The sequence below is a fragment of the Lolium rigidum genome, chromosome 6 (assembly GCF_022539505.1).
Source record: "Lolium rigidum isolate FL_2022 chromosome 6, APGP_CSIRO_Lrig_0.1, whole genome shotgun sequence".
Taxonomy (NCBI): Eukaryota; Viridiplantae; Streptophyta; class Magnoliopsida; order Poales; family Poaceae; genus Lolium; species Lolium rigidum.
Genome location: NC_061513.1, coordinates 55,739,077 through 55,764,384, shown reverse-complemented (window position 1 = coordinate 55,764,384; position 25,308 = coordinate 55,739,077). Strand labels below are relative to the sequence as shown.

The following is a 25,308-nucleotide window of genomic DNA, read 5'->3' as shown; positions in this document are numbered from 1 at the left end:
TCAACTTTATAATGAAGTTATTAACCTAAAGAATTATAGGGTAATTAGAAAACCCTTTATGAATAATATTACAACCTCATAATTTTACGTGGAGTCCTCAAACCCTAATGCCATTAGGAACCTAGCTCCATTAATTCATGTGAACCCTAATTTGCTTCTCACCTAAACCCTAGGTTAGAACATGTCACCATGATACTTTGAATTCATTCATAGATCCATCGTAGCAACTAAACACTTGCCATGTCTTCATAAAATAATGGAGACCCATCACTAATAAATTGGTATTCCATGTGTTCATGCCTAGATGATCAAATAGGACCAACCCTAGTTCCTATCCTCTAAAACATCAACCTTAATAATATATGCTTAGCATCACACCATTGTGTGGAACTACACTAGCAACTATGCCCAATGTCTTACCTTACATGCTTATACTCTACTAAACCCTACTAGTGATAGATAATTATGAATCTTCCTATTTAGGAACCAACCATTCCCTACTTAGTAAATCCAATAGCAAAACCTAGACAATCTCAACATTAATTGAGATAATTCTTATAAAGTAAGAAGTGTGTTCCTCAAAAGTTATTCTTTTGAAGAAAATAGAGAGTATTCATCCACCGTACCTAATAGGACCTATAAACCCTAGCCAGCTATCATCAGCAAGGTATACCAATCTTGATAACACCTATGTATAATGATTTTCTTAGAGGTGCTTCACTAAAACCATATGATTTCTAGCTATTGATGAATTCAACATTGTCGGGATCCATCTAATCCTTACTCCAGAAACTACTTGGAACCATAATAAACTATAGAAACCACAAACCCAATTGTCACACTTGTTCTTTATTAAAGAACATGTTCTTAAAAATTTATTCTTTTGAAGAATATAATAAGTAATCATTAACCATGCCATATAGTACTAAAAATGACAACTGTTCTTTACATATTAACGTCATGCCAATTATCATTCCTTGTGTGCTCAATTGATTACTATGCTTTATTATCTAACTTGTATATAATACCAAGTAATCAAACCTTAAAAAGAACCTTGTTTGTGAATCACTCTAAAAGTGCAACACACCCGAAACTAATCATTACAACTCACTAATCCTAAATCCTCGGGGTTAGGTCACGCTTAGAGAGATTGCATCTCATCTTATGCATTATTGCATCCTTGCCAATCTTTTTAACCATCGTCCTTACCGGACGATGATGCTATTTCAGAATTTGGATTTATTACGCACCGAAGACCTTGCTTGCATAATCTTGCAGACAAGAAAGGCAAGTTCATCGCTTGCTCATGTCATTTGAGTATTTTTACCAAATTACTTGCAAAGTACTATACTTATCACTCTTGCATAAAAATCAAAAATACTATTTTCATAACTATCAATATGACTATGTGGTGGGCAATGGAACCATGGTATGTGTTGGTATGGTGGAGGTTCCATTGCAAGGGTTTATATCCATCTAGGATTAAACAACAAATGTCGTCCAGTGATTCTTGTGCCGTAAAACTCGTGTTAACCATAAGATTTGGAATGGGACGGAGTAGTCCAATGTACTTCCACCTCTCGTTCATCAACGGATGCGCTTACCGTAGTCACTTGAATCCCGAGGGACAAGCGGAGTGGTTGGGGAGCCCTAAGTCCCCACGGTAATGCGGTCTATGATGGGTTGCAACGACCGGCGAAGGTATCGGGCCAGGATGCCTGATAGTAGTCGAGGTCGGATGGTATCCTATGGATACGCTGGCCGGCGAGGACCCAAGGTCGGAATTGCAACAAAGGGTGGGTGTTCGAGGTAGCGGAGGAGTATAATTGGCTAGGACCTTATACCGGGCCTCGCACCAAAGGAAGTGTGGACGGGTTGCCCCCGGTTGGCACCAAGGTTAAGATCTCTTATGGGTAAAGCAACACACCTCTGCAGAGTGTAATGAATCGTGACCAGTCACTCCCTGTTCCGGGTTTTGGAACTGCGAACGCTGCCGGAAAGGAACTCCATGAAGTTCTAGTAAACCGGTGAAGGCTGACGGACATAGTTCTTCTGAATAAAAGCAACCTTTTGAAGAAATGTGATGGCGTGTAACTCACACGTTCGTTGGGAACCCCAAGAGGAAGGTATGATGCGCACAGCAGCAAGTTTTCCCTCAGAAAGAAACCAAGGTTTATCGAACCAGGAGGAGCCAAGAAGCACGTTGAAGGTTGATGGCGGCGGGATGTAGTGCGGCGCAACACCAGAGATTCCGGCGCCAACGTGGAACCTGCACAACACAACCAAAGTACTTTGCCCCAACGAAACAGTGAGGTTGTCAATCTCACCGGCTTGCTGTTACAAAGGATTAGATGTATAGTGTGGATGATGATTGTTTGCAAGAACAGTAAAGAACAATAGCAGCAGATTTGTATTTCAGATGTAAAGAATAGGACCGGGGTCCACAGTTCACTAGAGGTGTCTCTCCCATAAGATAAATAGCATGTTGGGTGAACAAATTACGGTCGGGCAATTGACAAATAGAGAGGGCATGACCATGCACATACATGATATGATGAGTATTGTGAGATTTAATTGGGCATTACGACAAAGTACATAGACCACTATCCGACATGCATCTATGCCTAAAAAGTCCACCTTCAGAGTTATCATCCGAACCCCTTCCAAGTATTAAGTTGCAAAACAACGGATAATTGCATTAAGTATGGTGCGTAATGTAATCAATAACTACATCCTTAGACATAGCATCAATGTTTTATCCCTAGTGGCAATAGCATATCCACAACCTTAGAACTTTCCATCACTGTCCCGCATTTAATGGAGGCATGAACCCACTATCGAGCATAAATACTCCCTCTTGGAGTTAAGAGTAAAAACTTGTCCAGAGCCTCTACTAATAACGGAGAGCATGCAAGATCATAAACAACACATAGGTAATAGATTGATAATCAACATAACATAGTATTCTCTATCCATCGGATCCCGACAAACACAACATATAGAATTACAGATAGATGATCTTGATCATGTTAGGCAGCTCACAAGATCCGACAATGAAGCACATGAGGAGAAGACAACCATCTAGCTACTGCTATGGACCCATAGTCCAGGGGTGAACTACTCACTCATCACTCCGGAGGCGACCATGGCGGTGAAGAGTCCTCCGGGAGATGATTCCCCTCTCGCGCAGGTGCCGGAGGTGATCTCTAGAATCCCCCGAGATGGGATTGGCGGCGGCGGCGTCTCGATAAGGTTTTCCGTATCGTGGCTCTCGCATGCGGGGGTTTCGCGACGAAGACTTTAAGTAGGCGGAAGGGCAACGCGGGGGCCACACGAGGGCCCCACACGCCGGGCCGGTGCGGCCGGGAGCTTGGGCCGCGCCGCCCTATTGTGTCGGCGCCTCGTGGCCCCACTTCCTTTCCCCTCGGTCTTCCGGAAGCTTCGTGCAAAAATAGGACCCCGGGCGTTGATTTCGTCCAATTCCGAGAATATTTCTTTACTAGGATTTCGAAACCAAAAACAGCAGAAAACACAGAATCGGCTCTTCGGCATCTTGTTAATAGGTTAGTGCCGGAAAATGCATAAATACGACATATAATGTGTAGAAAACATGTAGATATCATCAATAATGTAGCATGGAACATAAGAAATTATCGATACGTCGGAGACGTATCAAAATGATTATCAAAACCTGCATTGGTATTAGACTTTCTGGTCTAATGCCGTAGCTAGTGCATTAAACACCTCTTTCCTATAATGAACTTGTTGAGTACGCTCGTACTCATCCCACTCTTAAATCTCCTGCTTAGATATGGAGGCATCGAAGGAGGATCTACAGTGCAACTCGAAGACCGAGGAGTTAACAACTACCTCAAGGGACAGGAACCTGTCAGAAGAGTCAAACACCACATCCAACAAGGATAAAACCTAGATTAGCCAATAGAAGGGAACTAGCTTCCCAAACCTAGCTCCTATTTAGCTAGAATATATTCATAGCCTCTATAACTAGGTAAATACTCTATAAATAGAGTTCGTGATAGGTTTAGACTACGAGTCGTTCTTCTGGAGTTTATTTGCAGATTTACCTCATTGTAAAGTAGGAGGCTGTGCTGATCTTCTGTAACAGAGTCTGTAAGTAATTCTATAGACATGCCTCGGACCCGCATATGTTTCTGTTGTACCACTCTGAACGATGTAATACTAGTGGAACGGTGTTTCATTGGTGTTATGTCAGACTTGCATACTACACCATGCAGTGGTATGCCGGGTCACCACACCGAGATGCGATGGCGACTGTGAGCTGAGTGTGGGCGCGAATCTTGATGTCTTCGGATAGACTCAGACGCGAGAGGTATAGGGAGAGGTTCTGGAACCTTCTGCGGCGTCCGAGGTGATCCCTATCGCCAACGACGACGTGGCCGAGCTCCTCCTCTACGTTGTCGTCTCCGGATAAGAAGAAGACGACGACCTCCTGTTTTAACGCGAAATAGTACGCGGACTCGGGCTGGGCTGAAGCTGGGTCGCGGAGGTCGTACTGGTCCTGGGCTACTACTGGGCTGCACGGCCAGGTAAACCAGGTGAGCCTCCTCTCCTTTTCTCTCTTTTCTATTTTCTGTTTTTATTTTCTGTTTTGAATTTGCTATTTGAATTCAAATTGATTTCTTTTTTGTTTTGCAGGTTCTAAATTATTTGAATATCAATACAATTTGATAATAATGCTCACTGCATAGTTTTGTTATTTAAACAAATAGTTAATTTAGGATTAAATTGATATCTTGTGAGGTCTAATTAAAATGATATGGTTTTAGGTGTTTATCTCAATTGTTTTTATTTGAGAACCAAATCTATTTAAGTGGTTTGAAAAATTATACATGTGCATGGTGAACATAATATTAGATTTTGCTAGTACTTAACCATATTGATTGTTCCCATATAGTTTAATTATGGCTAGGGTTTAATAAATGATAATGAGGATGGGGTTGGTTCATGATTTTATGTAGATAATTATTTCTAAGGTTTTTAGAAGATGATTGAATAAACCCTATATTCAATAATCTTGCTTAGCAATTTCTAGCTTGGATTACTTAAAATAAATCCAAATTAAGGTCATCATGGTTAATTCACTTGCTAATGTGATTCTATTTTATAAAACACTACTTTATTTGGTCCACTAAACAAGTTCCTTGGATGGAAAAATAGAATTGAATATTGGTCTCACTCTAATCACTTAAATATCATTTAAGCTTAACTATAACTGGCTTGGTTTCTACTTGTGATCCATGATACACAAGTTAGGACATAATATTTTATGTGGAGTTGATCCTATGTGAAAGGGTTTAAGGTTTTGCATAAGCTTCACTAAATTGAAGAATAAATAGGCATGAGGCATGGCAGGTTTCTACTTATAATCCCAAGTAATCCATGGATAGAAATTCAAATGTGGTCTAGGGTTTTAGTGATGATCACCCAAGTGATACAAAACTAGGATTAGGATATGGGCATAAGATTTGGTCATATTTTATTGGCTAGGGTTATTCTCCTCACTTTGTTAGGATTCATATATCAAAACAATGTTAGGGTTGTCTCTAGTGTTTGGATAAGCAAGGTTTAGGGTATTTCCATAACTCCTCTACTCAAGGCATGAGAAATGGTTTAGGTTCAACTGTTAGGGATCTATCATTTTATGTGATGGATAATCTCTAATTATCTCATAAGTTTGTCTTATCATCTAAATCTACAAAGCATGGTCATGCATTGGACATGATCAACTTATTCCTCACTAATCACTTCTCAATTATTCCTCTCATCACACTCATCTAGATTCTTAGGGTTTATGATCATTACTCAATTTGTAATGGTCAAAGTATTGGCATATAATGATTCATTAGTGAAACATGATTCTCCTTTCCAAGATCAAGTATTGTTCAATATACTTGAGTATACATATGTAGCTTGAGCTCTCTGGAATAGGTAGGGTTTCTCTAGGGTTTATGATCATTACCAAGGTGTAATGATCACAACATTGGCCTCCTAATGAATTACTAGAGGAATAGGTTCTTACTTACCATCAAGTGTTGGCTAGGTCAAGTAGGGTTTAGTACTTGACTTGTACTTCTTATAGCATTAGTTAGTAGGGATTTCTATTTTCGTGCCCTCGAGTCCTTAGTTGTGCTCAGTTTTCCCCAGCTCCTTAGTTTTTCCTCAGTTTTACCCAAGCCTTTGTCTGAAACCATCACACGTGATGTAACGGCCGGTTGCCCGACGGTTGACCGTTATCTTCTGACTAGTGGGGCCACGTAGATCCCGCAAAGACACGTCGGACCATCCATCTTTGTTTGACCGTAAGCATCGGTGTATCCCCGACCAAAACGCGCACGAGTGGGGCTTCGGTATATCAAATGACAAGTGGGCCATGGCGCTGATACAATGGGCAATACACGGGTAGGAATAGATTTTTAAACGGAGCTCTACAAGCGATGGCACGGAGGAGGTGGCCTCGCGGGGTGCCGAGATGAGATCGACGTCCACAAAGAACCGCATGAGGCGAGACCGGACGCATTAGATAGGTATGAACTAGACGCGTTTAACCATGCAAAGAAGAGAAGAAATGGTCGACGACATCGACGACTACCTCAAAACTTTGACCGACCGTGTACCGACAAGAACGCGAGCAATGTAGAGAAAACTAGTGTCTCTCCTTTCTCGGCGTGTATAGATGGGTGCTAGAAGAGTGTGGTGGCGAAGGGAAAGACCTCGCGGTGGTCCGTGGCATCCAAGCATAGCGGGGCGGCGTGGCCGTGCCCACGGCCGGCGTGCATGCATGTTCGACATTGGCATCAGCATGTACGTTCGGCATTGGCCTCGGCGGTATCTCTGGTGTGTCAGTGATCGAATGAGGGGACGGGATTGACGGTGCATCCCGATGGTGACCTAGCAGTGGCGGCGAGCATAGTCGTTCTGACCATGCCGATATCGGCATCGGCATCGTTTGGAGGCTGTGGTGCTCGAATCAAGGTGAGATTTGTTTCTTGTACGCCAAAAGTGATTTGAAACAAGTTTCGTGTTGAAGGTTAGGTAACGAAAGTTTGTAACTAGGGACCCTTGTAACTAAGCCCAAAATTATACTAGCGCCATGGTGAGGTTCTTTTTGATACAGCTATACGGTTGGGCAAACTTTTTTGACACTTTTTAGATAGGGTTCCTTGTTGTTACACGTATGGCATCATGTATGGCAAATTTGGGGTCATTTGGAGATGTTCGAAAAAATCACTTTGCTTAAACGCATGTCGTTTCGTCTCACTGAAACCAGATTTTCTAACAAGGTGATTTTTTCTACATTCTCTAAATGACCTCAAATTTCATACAGCTGATCTTCTATACATAGATAGATAGATTGTTTCGTTTTTACATTTTTCGAACTTTTTATTTCCCTTTATAATCCCCAATTGATTTTCAGATTTTGTAACAAGTTATGGCATAATGTATGGCATCATTTTCGCCCTAAATTTCAAATTTTGTGAAACTTTCCCTTTTAGATATTCCTTGTTTTTATAGATATGGCATCATGTATGCCAAATTTGGTTAGGTCTCACTGAAACCAGCTTTTGTAACAAGTTAGGTTTTTTCGACCTTCTCAAAAGGGATTTTTTGCGTGAAAAGTAATGGATACAACAAATCGGTGATGGTTTATCATTTTTTCGTGAAATTAATGGCTACAACAAATCGGTGATGGTTTATCATTTTTGGCGTGAAAATTAATGGCTACAACAAATCGGTGATGGTTTATCATTTTTTGCGTGAAAATTAATGGCTACAACAAATCGGTGATGGTTTATCATTTTTTGCGTGAAAATTAATGGCTACAACAAATCGGTGATGGTTTATCATTTTTTGCGTGAAAATTAATGGCTACAACAAATCGGTGATGGTTTATCATTTTTTGCGTGAAAATTAATGGCTACAACAAATCGGTGATGGTTTATCATTTTTTGCGTGAAAATTAATGGCTACAACAAATCGGTGATGGTTTATTATTTTTTTCGTGAAAATTAATGGCTACAACAAATCGGTGATGGTTTATCATTTTTTGCGTGAAAACTAATGCCTAAAAGAGTTTATAATTTTTAGCGCGTGAAAATGAATACAGAAAACCGCCCTTTAGCATACTTAGAGAGTGGAAGGTAACCGCCGACAGAGAGAGAGAGGGGTTATCCTGCCCGTTAGATCATACGATCAATGGTCGGCGGGCACGATCCGCGTGACATGGGCTAGACCAATCGGAGCAATGTTGCACGTCTCGCGAGAATTTGTGGAGGGAGAGGGCAAAGCTGAGTAGTATCAAGAAACCAAGGGCACCTGTGTAATAAACAGACTAAGGGATTCAAATATGAGATTTAAAAAATGGAAAATGCGTGTTTTGTACAATGAAACCCATCTTGGCCTACCTCAAACTATTTGCAATACAAATATACATGAGTGTGAGAATTGTGGCCTCATTTAGACAAAGTATGTTTTGGGGAAAGTCTGTTTTGGGAAGGGCTTATTGTGGAAAACCATGCACCTTCATAGCTACTAGGTGATTTGAGAAGGCCTTTGAGAAGTGGCAATTTGTGGTAAAACTTGATTTATCTATGACTTATCTATGTTTTGAGAACTGGCAATTTGTGGTAAAGACTCCATGAGTATGCGCCACTATTTTTCGGAATTTTTTGCACATTAAATGACTCATTTAACTAGTTAATCCCATTTGTTGACTCGTCCGTTGACCAACCACTTGAGGGTAAACTGAGCATATTGCACTAGCCAGTATTAGCACTCAAGGGGAAAACCGAGCACACAAAAATGCTAGTATATGACTCGAGGTTATACCTGAGTATATCTAAATTTTCAGGGTTAGACTCGAGGACGCGTGTTGCGGTGCAGAAATGGAAGACGTGCAATTGTTGACGCGTAGACGCGGGTCGCGGTGCAGAAGTCGAAGACGTGCAATCGTGGACGTGTGTCGCATTGCAGAAGTCCAAGACGTGCAGACGTGCAGCGGTGGACGCGTAGGACGCGGGTCGCATTAACCACCCCTTGCCTTTATAGACGCCTCCTCCCACTATCTCTGTCACTCTCACTCGCCCACGCAACGACGCCTCTCTCACGTCCCATCATCTTCTCCAAAGATCCCAAGCAAAAAAAACCCTCTCCCTCTCCCTCTCCTCTGCCGGCGAGATGGACAAGGAGAATGCCAATCCCATCGTTGACGGCGCCGTCGGCTCCAAGCGCGACGCCTCCCTCTTCGACGTCGTCCCCTCAACGGACGTCGCCGCCGCCGCCGGTGCATCGGAGGCTGCTGCCGCCGGTGGCGGTCAGATCCCGCCGGGATTTGACCCCTATGAGCCGGTGCCGTACGTCCCGCCCCCGAACCCCTACGACACCTTCCTGGAGGACCCATGGAACGAGGTAACTACGGTTTGCTTCCTTTTTTGTTTCCCCATTCCTTTTTGAACCCTATTTTTGCTGGTGTAGATGGATGAGTATTGGGATAATATTTGCGCCGATTTTATTCCATTTTGTTTTGATCACTTCTTGATTTCCTTTAAGATTTGGGGTTCGGCCGTTCGGTTAATTTATGCAAGTAATAATTGGATCTCAATCGGTTAATTTATGCAAGTAATCATGGGATCTCAATCAGTTATTTTATGCACTAATCAAAAGATATCAACCGTTTAATTTTGCAAATAATCTGGAATATGTTCAAGTTCAGATCTGGAATCTATTTCTTTGCCTATGATGAATCGTTGGGCACAAATTTTTACAGGGAGGGTTCAGCGAACCATTGCTATGTACAAATCTGTTGTGCATGAGCTTTGGTTCGCTAACACCTTCCCTGTAGATATATAATCATGCCCACTCTAACTGAGGCTGACTCTGTTTTTCCTAACTTTGTTATCATGCACGTTCGTCATCGTTGCAACTCATTCACTCATAGTTTCTGTTTGATATGTATCAGATGTCTGGCAGCGACGTCGGCAGCGACGACGAGGAGGAGGACGACTCGCCAGGTGCTGCGGAGGCTGCAGGTCGGCCAGTACATCTCCTACTTCGCCAAGGGTGTCTACAGGTGCCCCTTCTGCACCAGGAGACTCGGCGCCACTGACTTCAACTGCCTCGTCACGCATGCCGAGAACATCAGCAACACCTTCCCCAAGGTCGGCATGACGGTGAACGTCTACTCCTTCCGCGCCAAGCACAGGGCGCTCGGCATGCACCTCCGTAGCATGCAGCGGGTGGAGATCTCCGCCGGGCGCATGCCTCCGCTCAAGCCCAAGGCTCCCAAGGGGAGCTGCAGCAACAAGTGGAGGGAGAGCCAGATGGGGTAGGCGGAGTCCTGGACGTGTGCCGCTGCTGCCTCCCATTTTGTTGTTGGGATCCCTTTGTTGTTAGCTAGGGATCCCTTGTTGTTATGTTGTTAATATGATGGTGCTCGTCAAGAACCTCGAACTCGTTACTATGTTGGCTACCGTGTATGCAGCTTATTATCTAGGGAGGGATCCCTATTATCTATCCCTATTCTACTATATTTTGTTTGTCTTTGTTTTCTCTATTTACTATGACTGTGAATTTATCGTACATTACCCCGGAGATTTGCTTCTAGATTTAACTACATACATATGGACCGGAGGAGTACTAGATTTGCTGCCATATTGGGCAAACAACGAGGGCCAAAAGGCACAAATAATTGAAGAAATACAGAAATGCAAGCTTCTCTAGATTTGATACTATTTTGGTGAAAAGGACAGAGAGAAAGAGGGGAAAAAGGTGCTCTTAATAATGCCAATTTGGGGCCGAGAGAGACAGAACCCAGCTCCTGCTCACGTGCAACCAAACGCGGTCTCGTCCTGTCCCACGCGGTCCCTTTCTACCAGCCCCACGCGATGCGGCCCCACAAGACGCGGCCCCACACGTGACAGAACGGTCAACTAAACGGGAATCCTGCCGTCTGAGCTGCTTCTGCGGGTTTCAAACAAGGGCTTGGGGAAAACTGAGGAAAAACTAAGGAGCTGGGGAAAACTGAGTACAACTAAGGAGCCAGGGGCAGGAAAATAGAAATCCCTAGTTAGTATCCATGACTTATGTCACTAGGATAGGATTTGAATGTTAACCTAGGGTTATACTCAAGGGATAATATCAACACATGGATGGTCCTCTCCTTTCTCTGAGGTTTAATAGGAATAGGTTTGAATGAACAAGACTGAATAGTCAAGGGTTGATAAAGAATGAATATGAATGTCCTTGGCTTGGGTTCAAGTATTTTAGTTGAAGAGATATACCATGTGATCCATGGTAGGAATATTTATTTAGTAAAACACATGGAAAATATAAGTAAAGAACAGTTTCTTAATTAATTGGTTTCTTTGATTTATAGTTGAACAAGTATTCATGTGTTGTTGTAAGGAATGTCATATTGAGATCCTTTATAAGATTTTGTAGTTGATCCATACTTAAGGTGTTGTTTGTTGTAAAACTAATTCCATTTGATCTAGCCCATAGATCAAATCATCTCTACCCAAAATAGGGTTTTAGCAAAGATCACAGTGAAGTTTATAGCGCTTGACTTGATGATCTACTTCAATTCCAACAAGTCAAGTGAAACTTCAGTTACTGTGGTAAGTTTTATTTGAAAGCGCGATAATTCCCCGGATTTTCTATGCATGAATGCAATGCACACTTTGGTGTTTTCTCATTTTATAGCCACTAAACCTGGAATATTACAGTGCACCTGTATGATGCATGTAAAATGCATGCATGAACTTTGTAGTTTGTTCAGAGGCGCCTAAGGGGTCCTCTCCTTTTCCTCAAGGGAATTGCCCTTTTTCTGTCTCCTCCTTCCCTGAAGTGCCCCATTATATATAGTGGAAGGGGAAGAGAGAAGCATATGGCTAGGAAATGTGGGATTAAAGGCGAGGATGGGTTGGCCGGCTGGGCCCTCTTAAGGCCCATCCCCCTCCCCGACAGCCTAACCCTACCCCATGGGGGGTCGACGAGCACTTAATGGGCTGCTCCTTTTAATTAATAAATAGATATGATTAGATATTGATTCACTTAAATTAATACATAATACATACTATTTAATTCCCTATGATCGGAGACACCTCTCGAACCACTCTGAAGATCCTTCAGATTATCCCGGAACCCTTTCCGGTTCTCTCTTCTCTTTTCTTCGATGTAGCCAATGAATCCAAACCTATCTTAAGTTTCATCGAACCCTTAAGCGTGTTTCCTTATGGTTCGAGAACGACACAGACATGATCGAGACGCCTCTCTGATCAATGATCACCATGGGTTATGGAGAACCATAATGATCCCCGTGTATTCTACAAATGCAACAAGTCGTTGAACCGCAAACGTCGAGTCCCATTCCTCTGTTACTTCGATACCGATACTAGTTTGAGACCTGATCATGGATATCACCATACCTAGTTCGATCTCGTTACCGACAAGGCCATTCAACTCGTTCCCGTGTGATCCCATCCTCATGACCTAGTCATGCGTTGCGCAACTTGGATGTAATCTCACCGAGTGGGTCTAGAGTATCTTTGTCATGCAGATGAACAAAGCCCGCACTTGATCCATACGCCTCAACCTATCCCTCTGGAATACCTGAGTCACACTTTTATGATCACCATGTTACGGTGTGACAGTTGGTACAGACAAGATAGCCTCCGGTGATAGTGATTAGATATGACCTCATGGTCTAAGGATTAGGTTACTACGCTTTCATAATTATGCAACGTGATTTTTTTGACTTGATCGTGTTGCAATACTTGTATCGGAAATGTTCATCATATCATTCACCCAATGACATTATCCCGTTGTCAATTGACATAACATCCGTTGACCAATGATATAGTTCGCATAAAACTTGCTAGGAACCCTGGTTTGTTTACATACCACACGTGCACCAATGTTTTTGATTGATATAGTTATAGCATGGCATACAACTTATTATGAACTATTGATATATAACAATAAATTCTCTTTATTATTTGCCTCTAGAGCATTATATCCAACATATCAATATCCCATTATTATCCTATTGCTATTGAGCGCTAAGTATGTGACCCTAAGGGTTCGAGAATATGCCAACATGATCGAGACATCTCTCTGATAAATAATCAGTAGCATGACCTAAATGTCTATAATATTTCCCACACATTCCATGAAGATCTTTATCGGTTGAACCAAGATGTGAAGGATTCAAACAATCCCATATTATGTTTCCTTTGTGTCGCAATATTTTACATGCCCAAGATTTGATCGTCGGTATCATCATACCTAGTTCAATCATGTTCCTATTTTAATACAACATTCCTTGTGATCAACTCATCAGTCACGTGCTTTCAAGCGATATAAAATGTGTGTTACCTCATCAGATGTTGAGTATATCTGAGTATATCTCTCTATCGCGTGGATGAACAAATCTCACTTTTGATACATACTACCCAACAAGTACTTTGTAAGATACCCAAGAACACATTTATGATCACCGAAATACGAAGTGATGGTTGATGCTCTCAAAGTAATTCTTCGGGTACTAGGGAGTAGCATAATCCCACGGTCTAAGGATTGATATATATTTGACATTGCAAAGTTACATCAATTTGAACATAGTATCACGATCATATTGATTTGCTTAGTTAGGGATTTTCCATCACGTTATTCTCCTAATTATGTAACCCCGTTATTAATTAACAACATGTGTCTATGGTCCGGCAACCTTAACTATCATTAATCAACAGACTAGTTTAGTAGATGCTTAATAGGGACACAATATCGTTTATGAAATCACACATGTATTATGTTTCGGGAGTGATGTTTTGGCACATGGGAGCGTATGCTCCCTTTATTTTGAAATACATGTTAGACATATTTTAAAATGTCAAAAAAATTGAAACAAAAATTTCGCACGTACATCTTCATGTGCTACACGCTCACAAAGTTGTTTCATGAAAAATCGACATGTCATGTGGCGTGTGTAAAAAAGACAAAATTCGGTGTTGAAACAAAGACTTGTCACAGGATAAATTTTCTCTTTTTCGCTTAGACTACAAAAAATATCATTTTTTCGTGAAACTTGACGAATACACATATATTACGAAGATGTACATGTAAATTTTTTTGTCAAAATTTTTTAACACTTGGAAATATGTTTTTATGATAGAGGGATCATACGCACCCGGGAGCCGAATTGAGTTTCTCTTATGTTTCTTGTTAATATAATTCTAGCATGGAGTATAAACATAAATTGAAATACGATAATAACAATATTATTATTGCCTTTAGGATATATTTCCAACATAGTTAATTTACAGTCTTACAGATCAAGTTGTATGTCAATCAATCATATGATGGGATATTGATCATGCTTCTACAAATGTCTGGCAAGCATCAATGACACCCCACTCAATCAATCATATGATGGGATATTGATCATGCTTCTACAAATGTCTGGCAAGCATCAATGACATCCCACGCCACACCAAAACTTTCTAATATTATATCTCAAGGGTCAATTGAGATCGATTAAGACTAGATTTATAGTTTTCTATAAGCGTGCGGTCAGATCATCCTTTTCCTTACTCTTCAATATTGTGCCGTAAGAATTGATAGTGGTTTAGTTCAGTAGCAAATGTGTTTCCAAAACTGAGTGTTGTGGAGCCAAATTGTGTGGAGTGTGGTTTTATTTTTGTGCAACATTCCATTTTTCGTGGGCAGTCAGCTCGTTTTCTACAATAAACTTGTTTTTTGTCAGAACGATCATATTTGTACTAAACATTATTACCTTATATATTAACTTTTTTTTAGCCTTACATATTATAACCTTTTTTATTGATACAAAAATCAAGATACAATCTCAACAATTTTTTTAAAGATAATACAAAGTGTACGTTACACAAATAAAACCTTTACGATTGTAAATACACCAATTGTAAAGTAAAACTCTTTGCGGTACAAATTGTGTTATGTCTTAGTTTTGCATATTTTGATAAAGTGAATTACTTATAAATGTATGTAGACGACTCATAACTAGATGGAAAATCATTATCTACCTATAGGACAATTTGGGTATCTTAGATGCGTTACTGTATATGTATATGTTTGTGGTTGTATTGATATTATCCAAAACTATCAGTCGAGGGTTATACGGTGCACTAGTTTAATTTCACAACATTCATGAGGTTTTTCAATCCATATGTAATTATATCCTATTTGTGTGTTTGTCAAATATGTAGAAGGATCCAGATTTGTAAAGAAGAAATATACCTCAGCCGTGCAATGACCCTGCCGACGATGAGATGTGGTGACATTTTTGACAGCCTTCTCGTGGTGGCGTTCAACCAACCAGCACGTGGCGTCGGAGTGCCTCGGAATGATCGACCAAAAAGAAACAAGTCTGAACAAAGCCGCTGGCTTGCGACTTGCGACATGGCATGGCAACACTTGATGTCATCTCCAACGCGGCCATTCATTCCGCTCCCGCGGCGTTTGAATGGGTTCAATCGGACAAAAACACGACCCAGTACACGGATCTATCCTAAAAACGGATGACCGCGGTGTTCGGGACGACCTAAAGTCGGCCCAAATCTGGGCCGAGTTTGCGTGGTCGTGGACGCCGATCGCTGGCCGTTCGTGTCCTACCCTTGTCCGTCCCTGGCCCGCCTGTCTGCCTCCCAAAACACACCCACTCCACTCCACTCCCAAAATCTAGAGATGGCCGACGAAGCTCCTGCCGCCGCCACCGCCACCATCGGAGACGAGGCCTAGCTCGCGGCCGTTGCCGCTTCTCCCGTGGAGGCGGCTCCTGAACTGGACTCTTCGGTGGTCGTGGAGCCCGGGCCGGCGACGAACAAGGCGAAGCCCGAGCTCACCGCGGAGCAGAGGGCGATCGAGAGCAAGAAGCGGGGCGACCGGCGCAGGGCGCACGAGCAACGGGAGAAGGATGCCGCTGTCGGGGAGGAGCGGCAGCGGGTGGCGGAGCAGCTCCTTGCAACTCCAAACGTAGGCGAAGGCGAATGCCATGCTCTTTTACGGCCACGCAGCGCTCGCTCGGCACCTGATCCTCCCGGGTGCCGGCACGGACTCGGGGGGGGGGGGAGCTCGGCCTCGTCCGTGACCCGGCCCCTTCCTCCAAGGTCAACAACCCCGTCGACTGCCCTTTTGGGTTCACGCCCGGCGCGCAGGAAATGGTGGCGCCGTCGGGGCGGTACACGTACCCGTCACGGGATGGGTCACCGAAGGTGAGCGAGTCCATGACGAGGTTGTCACCTTCATCCATTTACCTCAACCGTGCGCCGACGAACTCCAAGGCCCCTAAGCACCTGGGAGCAGCAGCGATGACCGGTGCACGCAACCTGCTCGACGATTTGTCGGCCGAGCGCGCGCCGCCATCGATGCAGGCACCGTCCACCGTGTAGGCCCCTCCGTCTTACCCGCCGACAATGCCGACCACCGTGACATATCCTTCGACCGAGCAGGCTCCCCAGCCACCTCCCATTGACACAGAGGAGGACACCACTGGCCATCCCGACAGCATGAACATCGACCAGAAGCCGTTCTTCATGGAGGGGCTCACACAAGCCGCAGCTGCACAAGCTCGAGGTCGCCGGGTTAGCAAAAGAACCACCATCTACACGACGCAGGAGGACAAGATGCTCGTCGATGGATAGTTGACCATTGGGCAAGATGCATTGACACATGCCGAGCAGAAGGGGACCATATTCTGGCGCCGGATCTATGAATACTTCCATGAACATCGCAGAAATGGAGAGGAGGCATTTGAGAGCGACCGCAGCGAGATATCCCTCCAAAAGAGGTGGGGAACAATTCAAACGGAATGCAACAAGTTCCAGGCGGCGCATGATCATGTGAAGCGGATTCCCGTTAGCGGCATCGACATAAAGGACTTGGTATAGTTCTTAACCTCAACTTATTCTTTTGTTATTTGCACATATGTTTGTCATTGTTGTCTTGCTTTGCTCTAGGTGTGGCAAGTTTTGGATTTCTTCAAATCGACGAATGAAGGAAAGACCTTTGCCTTCTCTCATTGCTGGAAGGAACTCCAGGGCACTCCCAAGTTCCAGGAGGGGTACGAGGGGTACATGGAGATTTTGACTGGCAACAAGACCGCCAAAGATCCCACGGTCATTGACCTTGATGGTGGGAAGCCTTGCGGTAGCTCCACTTCTCGTGCAAGTCGTCCACGAGGTCACAAGGCAACCAAAGACGACATGAAGCGTGATGCTTCGGCCATGCAATTGTTTAGCACTTTGAAGGAGATGCATGCTGACTGAGAGGTGTCCACGGACAAGAGGGATGAGAGGAGGCGCCGGGAGAAAGAAGAGGACAGGAAGAACTATTTCGCTGTCCAAAAGAGGAAGTTTGAGATTGAAGAGGTGAAGGCCAAGACGAAATCTAGAGAAATTAAGCTCAAAGAGAAAGAAATTGAGCTCATAAAAATGGCAAGGGCCAAAGAGGTGGAGTTGAAGGCGAAGGAAGTTGAGATGAAACGGCAAGCCGAGGACAACCTGATCATGAACGCCGACTTGACCACCATGAGCGAGACCAAGAGAGCTTGGTTCGAGAAGAGGCAGAAGGAGATCCTAAAGCGTCCAAATTGAGTTGACAATCTCAATTTGTAATTTTTATATTGTTTCAAACTATGGCACATTTTGTTTCTTCATCATGGTACATTTTGTTTGATATTATTTTATGCTATTTGATATTATTCTATATTCATTAGATATTATTCTATATTTTTTTATATTATTTATAAGTATGTGTGGCTAATTGGCTATTTCATTGGGAAATAGGCCAAATGGGAAAATGGGTGGCCGCTGCGTTGGGCGCAGCGTGCGACCCAAACGGACAATCGGATGCGGGGCGTTGTCCGTGTGTCCGCGCGACCACCCAAACGGCCCAAAACGGATGTCCCAGCGCCGTCCGTTTGGGTCGCCGCGTTGGAGCCTTAGCATGCATCTGTAGCTGAACCAGGGGGCGGACCACGCTCTCTAGCTCAACCCACCGTCCACAGAATCAGCCCGCAAAACCACTGCACCCACTGGTTTCCCTTTCCCGCACACCAGCGGCCAGTCACCCACCCCTCCAGTTGTACTGCCCCCACCGGAGTATATATCACCAGCCCCCACACGACCGTCGTTCGCAGTCTCGACGCACCACAAGCACCACCGCGCCGCCAGTCACCGCTAGCTACTCACATCACTTTCACCAGAGTCACTGCCACAGCTAGCCATGCAGTCCTAGGGCATCCTCGGTGTCCCCGGTCACCTTCCGGCACCGCTGCGCCTCTCGCGCCGGCAATGCCGAGTGTCCGCCGTGGTGGTGACAGCGCTGCCGCCGTCGTTGGTGCACCGCGGTGTGATGCACTCGATGCCGCCGGAGAAGCAGGAGGTGTTCCGTTCGCTGCAGGGCTGGGCGGTGGGGTCGCTGCTGCCCCTCCTCAAGCTCGTGGACAACTGTTGGAAGCCAACATACTTCCTGCCGGACTCCTCCTTCGACGCGTTCAAGCATGAGGTCCGCAAGCTGCGGGCCCGCGCCGTGGCGCTGCCCGACGACTACTTCGTGGTCCTGGTGGGCGACATGGTCACGGAGGAGGCGCTGCCTGATACGTCTCCAACGTATCGATAATTTCTTATGTTCCATGCTTGTTTTATGACAATACCTACATGTTTTGTTCACACTTTATGATGATTTTATGCGTTTTCCGGAACTAACCTATTGACGAGATGCCGAAGGGCCAGTTGCTGTTTTCTCGCTGTTTTTGGTTCCGTAAATCCTAGTAAGGAAATATTCTCGAATCGGACGAAATCAATGCCCAACGATCCTATTTTTCCACGAAGCTTCAGAACACCCGAGAGCCACCAGAGGGGAGCCCTGGTGGGCCCAGATGATAGGGCGGCGCGGCCAGGGCCTGGGCCGCGCCCCCCTATTGTGTCACCGCCTCGTCAGCCCTCCGACTCCGCCTCTTCGCCTATTTAAAGGTCCCTGACCTAAAACCTCGATACGGAAAAGCCACGGTACGAGAAACCTTCCAGAGCCGCCGCCATCGCGAAGCCAAGATCTGGGGGACAGGAGTCTCTGTTCCGGCACGCCGCCGGGACGGGGAAGTGCCCCCGGAAGGCTCCTCCATCGACACCACCGCCATCTTCATCAACGCGCTGCTGTCTCCCATGAGGAGGGAGTAGTTCTCCATCGAGGCTAAGGGCTGTACCGGTAGCTATGTGGTTAATCTCTCTCCTATGTACCTCAATACAATGATCTCATGAGCTGCCTTACATGATTGAGATTCATATGAGCTTTGTATCACTATTAGTCTATGTGCTACTCTTGTGATGTTATTAAAGTAGTCTATTCCTCCTTCACGGTGTAATGGTGACAGTGTGTGCATCGTGTAGTACTTGGCGTAGGTTATGATCATAATCTCTTGTAGGTTATGGAGTTAATTATTACTATGATAGTATTGATGTGATTTATTCCCCTTCATAGTGTAAAGGTGACAGTGGTGTATGCTATGTTAGTACTCGATTTAAATTGCAAAGATCTATTATGCTCTAAGGTTACTTAAATATGAATGCCGAATGTTGTGGAGCTTGTTAACTCCGGCATTGAGGTGCTCTTGTAGCCCTACACAACGAATGGTGTTCATTATCAAACAAGAGTATATGTAGCACAAAGGAAGAGAACTTATTTATTTATGTGATCAATGTTGAGAGTGTCCACTAGTGAAAGTATGATCCCTAGGCCTTGTTTCCAAATACCGCAATCATCGCTTGTTTACTCGTTTTATCGCATCTTTACTTCCCGCAATATTACTACCATTATCTCGCACGCCAGCAAGCACTTTTCTGGCGCCGTTACATCTGCTCATATTCATTCATACCACTTGTATTTCACTATCTCTTCGCCGAACTAGTGCACCTATACATCCGACAAGTGTATTAGGTGTGTTGGGGACACAAGAGACTTCTTGTATCGTGATTGCAGTGGTTGCTTGAGAGGGATATCTTTGACCTCTTCCTCCCTGAGTTCGATAAACCTTGGGTGATCCACTTAAGGGAAACTTGATGCTGTTCTACAAACCTCTGCTCTTGGAGGCCCAACACTGTCTACAAGAATAGAAGCACCCGTAGACATCACTGCCGACCTACCAGACCATGATCAACACCCTGGATGGCGTTCACGACGAGACGGGCGCCAGCGCGTGCCCCTGGGCGGTCTGGACGCGCGCCTGGACCGCCGAGGAGAACCGCCACGGCTACGTGCTCAACAAGTACATGTACCTCTCCGGCCGCGTCGACATGCGCGCGGTCGAGACAACCATCCAGCGCCTCATCGGCTCCGGCATGGACCCGAGGACCGAGAACAACACCTACCTCGGCTTCGTCTACCACTTCCCTTGTCGTGAGGTTGCTTGGGTCATATGGCTTGAAACCTTCCTTGCTGATGTGCCATAGTTCCGTAGATGAGATGCCCACATGAGATTACATCAAAAATTGCCAATTCTCAAAACTTGTAGAGTCAAGTGAGGGTGGTGAGCCTTGGAAACTATATGTGGCATAAAAATTAGAACATTTGCGGAATAACTACTTGGTGGTGGCACCGCGTGGTTATCCCCCAAATGTGCCGCTCCACTAGGATCCTCCTTCCCTTTTGAAGATGGAGTACCTGTGTCCTCTAGCTTATCCTTCTCAAGGGATTTGTCCTTTTCGGTGTCCAAGCCCAAGAGAGGGAAGGGGTTAGCTTTAGAGGGAGAACCTCTTGTATTCACCTTAGGATCTACAATGGGGTTTGGTTTGTGGCAAGCAATTCTGACATCATGGCTTAAGATGGATGACTCCAATTTATTGAGATCATCCAAAGTAGCCGCCGTGCTAGCCATGGGTGGAGGTGCTTTCTCCATGGTAAGGGTCACTTCCTCAAGACCCTCTTTGTCGGTCACCTCTTAGGAGGTTAAGCCCTAGCAAGAGAACCTTGCTTTGATACCAATGGAATGGGTATAGAGACGCGACATGGCTCTATGCAAGTTTTAGCCTTTTTTCAATTTTTATGCGGAAGCGGAATGTAAAGGTGATTGCTTTCGAAGGTAAAGTGTTCCTAGAATGATGCAATGCACACAAGCAAGTAGAAAAAGTAAAGAGCAAGTATAAAGGAAGCGAAACACCGGGATGCGGTAGCGGAGATGACACACGATGTGTTTACCATAGTTCTATCCACCAAAGGAGATACGTCTACGTTGAGGAGGTGTGGACCTCAAAGGTTCCAACCATCACAAAGGCATCACCTTATTCCTCGTGAACACCCCACAAAGGAGTATTCACTTCTCCACTATCAGGGTTGATCGAGGCGGCGGTTCCTTCAAAAAGGTTGGGGCGAGCTCCACAACGGTCGGAGGCTACCAACAACATCACGAACTACTCACAGCAAGATCTAGGACAAGATGCTCTTCAAACAACAAGGACCCCACTAAGGAGATCTAGGGTTTCCAAGTACATAAAGGAGAAGTATGGGGATCACTAAATTTCTTGGGTAGATAGGTAGATCTAGCCCTCCTCCTTCGATTCCCCAAGTTTGGATGGATTTGGTTAGCTAGGGAGGGGATCCACTCGATTTGATCTCAAGAACAATGGAGGAGAGTGAAAGCCTTCGTGCTGATCAGATCTAATTTGAGGAAGAAGAACGCTCCCCCTTTTATAGCCCGTATGAGGCTTGTAGTTGTTGCAGCTTCCAAGGGGGCGGAAGTTCCTGGTTTATTTACCCTGGAAGTCCCCCCCCCCCCGGAATATCCGGTCTTCTCTTCAACTACGACAGGGGCGGAACTTTTGGCCGGCCCGAATATTTGGGGCCGGAGAAAGATAACCTATGGGCTCGATTTTGCAATGGGTCAAACCTGCTCCTTACCGATTTAGGGTGGGCCGGATGTAAATCACATCCGGCCCATAAATTTCGGGGGCAACTTTCGGCCAAGAAGGTCTCCTTGGCAGACGCACGGGAAGTGGGGCGGATGGAAACTCCATCCGGCCCCAAACTTCCGGCCAAATATCCATCCTAGGCTTTTGCCTTTGAAATCCTTGGCGTTTAGTGGGCGGAACTTCCGGCCGCCTGGGGGGGCGAAACTTCCGGCTTGGAGAGATTTCCACTTCTTCCTTTAAAACCAGCAAAAATATAGCTTTCTCCTCACATGTCCTCTTCACCAAAAGCAAAGATCATATACCCAATACAAATGCACCAGGTACAAGACCAAAACATATGGTGGGTCATTATCCATAGTGCTAAAACTAATTCCTACATACTTGAGCATATATGGTAAAATTCTTATTCAGGAGTTGTTATCAAATACACGAAACACTAGGGATAGAGCATGCTTTTTAAACATGGAAATTGAAACATATTGTTAATGGTTTTGACACCACCGTTTGGCTTGTTGTTACTCACATAGAAATATGCATGTTCATAATGCAATAAATGGTTCATAAATTGTGTCTATCACCTTTATTCCGGAAATAAATTTCTTTGACATACAACCTACATGGTAGCCTCTTAACATATTGCACAATAAATTTTATCATTATTGATCCCATCAGCCTCATTTGGAGTTATTCAAGGAGATAGCTCCTACCACTACTCTAACACCATATTACAAACAAAGTTGTATGATAACTCATTAAATGGTGGACTTTACTTTGCCTTATGCTTGTACAGAAGTCCCGCAAATGTCAATATCATACCACCTCATGACAAAAGTTTCTAGTTTTATAGTAGCGAGCAATCAATTGAAGTCGGTTACATTCAGATTTCTTGTTTTCTTGATCTTGTTGTTTTTAGTTTACTTTAGTAGGAACTGTGTCTCCAAAACAACATGATGTGCTGTTAAACTCTATGGAGGGTGATTCTATTCTTCTGCAACGTTCTATTCTCCGTGAACAGTCAGCTAGTTTTCTACAATAAAGTTAATGTTTTGTCAAAACAATCATATTTGTACTAAACATTATTACCTTAAATATTAACTCCTTTTTATTGATATACAAAAATTATGATACAATCTCAATTGTTATATTTTGTACAATAATAAAAAGGTTTACGTTATACAAATAAAACCTTTATAATTATAAGTACACCAATTGTGAAGTAGAACTCTTTTGCCGTACAAACTGTGTTATGTCTTTTAGTTTAGCATATTTTGAATTCCGTTTTAATAAATAGATGACTCATACCAAGATGGCAAAATCTTATCTACCTATAGGATAATTTGTGTCTCTTAGATGTATTTAGTGTATATGTTTATGTTTGTGTCTATATTAATATTATACATAACAATCGATAGAGGGTTATAAGATGTACTAGTTTAATTTAACCTTGATTTGATTCTGCTTTTTAGATTTCAAGCGTGGTTTCCCAAACTCAAACACGTAAAGGATTGTGATCATGTGTTTTATCTTATTCTTATTAATCAAACACTCAATTTCACGAAATTATTTCTGTGGTTTTTCAATCCATATGTAACCATGTCCTATTTATGCGTTTTTTCCTATTCCAAAGAGGCCCTCAAGTCCTAGAAGGAGCCAGATTGTTCTAAGAAGAAACAAATACTACGTATGCCTATGGCGTGCAAAGACACTGCCGACGATGAGATGTGGTGACATTTTGACAGCCTCCACTTGGCGGCGTCCAACCAACCAACCAGCACGTGGCGTTGGAGTGCCTCGGAATGATCGACCAAAAAAAGTCTGAACAAAGCCGCTGGCGATGGCGAGTTGCGGCTTGCGACTTGCGACATGGCACGGCAACACTTCCGCATGCATCTGTAGCTGAACCAGGGGGCGGACCACGGTCTCCAGCTCAACCCACCGTCCACAGAATCTGCCCCCGCAAAACCACTGCACCCACTGGTTTCCCGCACACCAGCAGCCAGTCACCCACCCACCCTCCAGTTGTACTGCCCCCACCGGCCACCGGAGTATATATCACCAGCCCCCACACGACCGTCGTTCGCAGTCTCCACGCACCACAAGCACCACCGCGCCGCCAGTCGCCGCTAGCTACTCACATCACTTTCACCAGAGTGACTCCACAGTGACAGGCTCACAGCAACAGCTAGCCATGCAGTCCCAGGGCATCCTCGGCGTCCCCGGTCACCTCCCGGCGGTGTTACCCCTCTCGCGCCGGCAATGCCGGGTGTCCGCCGTGGCGGTGACAGCAGCGCCACCGTCGTTGGCGCAGCGCGGTGTGACGCACTCGATGCCACCAGAGAAGCAGGAGGTGTTCCGGTCGCTGCAGGGCTGGGCAGCAGAGTCGCTGCTCCCGCTCCTCAAGCCCGTGGACGACTGCTGGCAGCCAACAGACTTCCTACCAGACTCCTCCTCCGACTCCTTCGACCACGAGGTCCGCGACCTCCGCTCCCGCGCCGCGGCGCTGCCCGACGACTACTTCGTGGTCCTCGTCGGCGACATGGTCACGGAGGAGGCGCTGCCCACGTACCAGACCATGATCAACACCCTGGACGGCGTGCGCGACGAGACGGGCGCCAGCGCGTGCCCCTGGGCGGTCTGGACGCGCGCCTGGACGGCCGAGGAGAACCGCCACGGCGACGTGCTCAACAAGTACATGTACCTCTCCGGCCGCGTCGACATGCGCGCCGTCGAGACAACCATCCAACGCCTCATCGGCTCCGGCATGGACCCGCGGACGGAGAACAACCCCTACCTCGGCTTCGTCTACACCAGCTTCCAGGAGCGCGCCACCGCCGTCTCCCACGGCAACACCGCGCGCCTCGCCCGCGCGCGCGGCGACGCCGTCCTCGCCCGCGTCTGCGGCACCATCGCCGCCGACGAGAAGCGCCACGAGACGGCCTACGCCCGCATCGTCGAGCAGCTGCTGCGGCTCGACCCCGACGGCGCCGTGCTCGCCGTCGCCGACATGATGCGCAAGCGCATCACCATGCCCGCCCACCTCATGCACGACGGCCGCGACGTGGACCTGTTCGACCATTTCGCGTCCGTCGCGCAGCGACTCGGGGTGTACACTGCAAGGGACTACGCCGACATTGTCGAGCACCTCGTCAAGCGATGGAAGCTCGAGACGCTCGAGGCCGGGCTCTCCGGCGAGGGACGCAGGGCACGGGACTTCGTCTGCGGGCTTGCCCCCAGGATGCGGCGCGCGGCGGAGAGGGCCGCCGACAGGGCCAACAAGGATGTGCCCACCAAGGTCAAGTTCAGCTGGATCTATGACAGGGAAGTGGTTTTGTAG

The 25,308-nt window shown here is 45.3% G+C and overlaps 1 protein-coding gene across 1 annotated transcript; it reads left to right on the top strand.

Annotated features, from left to right (window-relative positions):
• The first annotated feature begins 18,435 nt into the window (after positions 1 to 18,435).
• On the top strand, positions 18,436 to 25,308 carry LOC124661025 (stearoyl-[acyl-carrier-protein] 9-desaturase 1, chloroplastic-like). Its single transcript, XM_047198888.1, has 2 exons — positions 18,436 to 18,660; positions 24,283 to 25,308. The coding sequence occupies exons 1-2, from the start codon at positions 18,436 to 18,438 to the stop codon at positions 25,306 to 25,308; spliced, it is 1,251 nt and encodes a 416-aa protein (XP_047054844.1).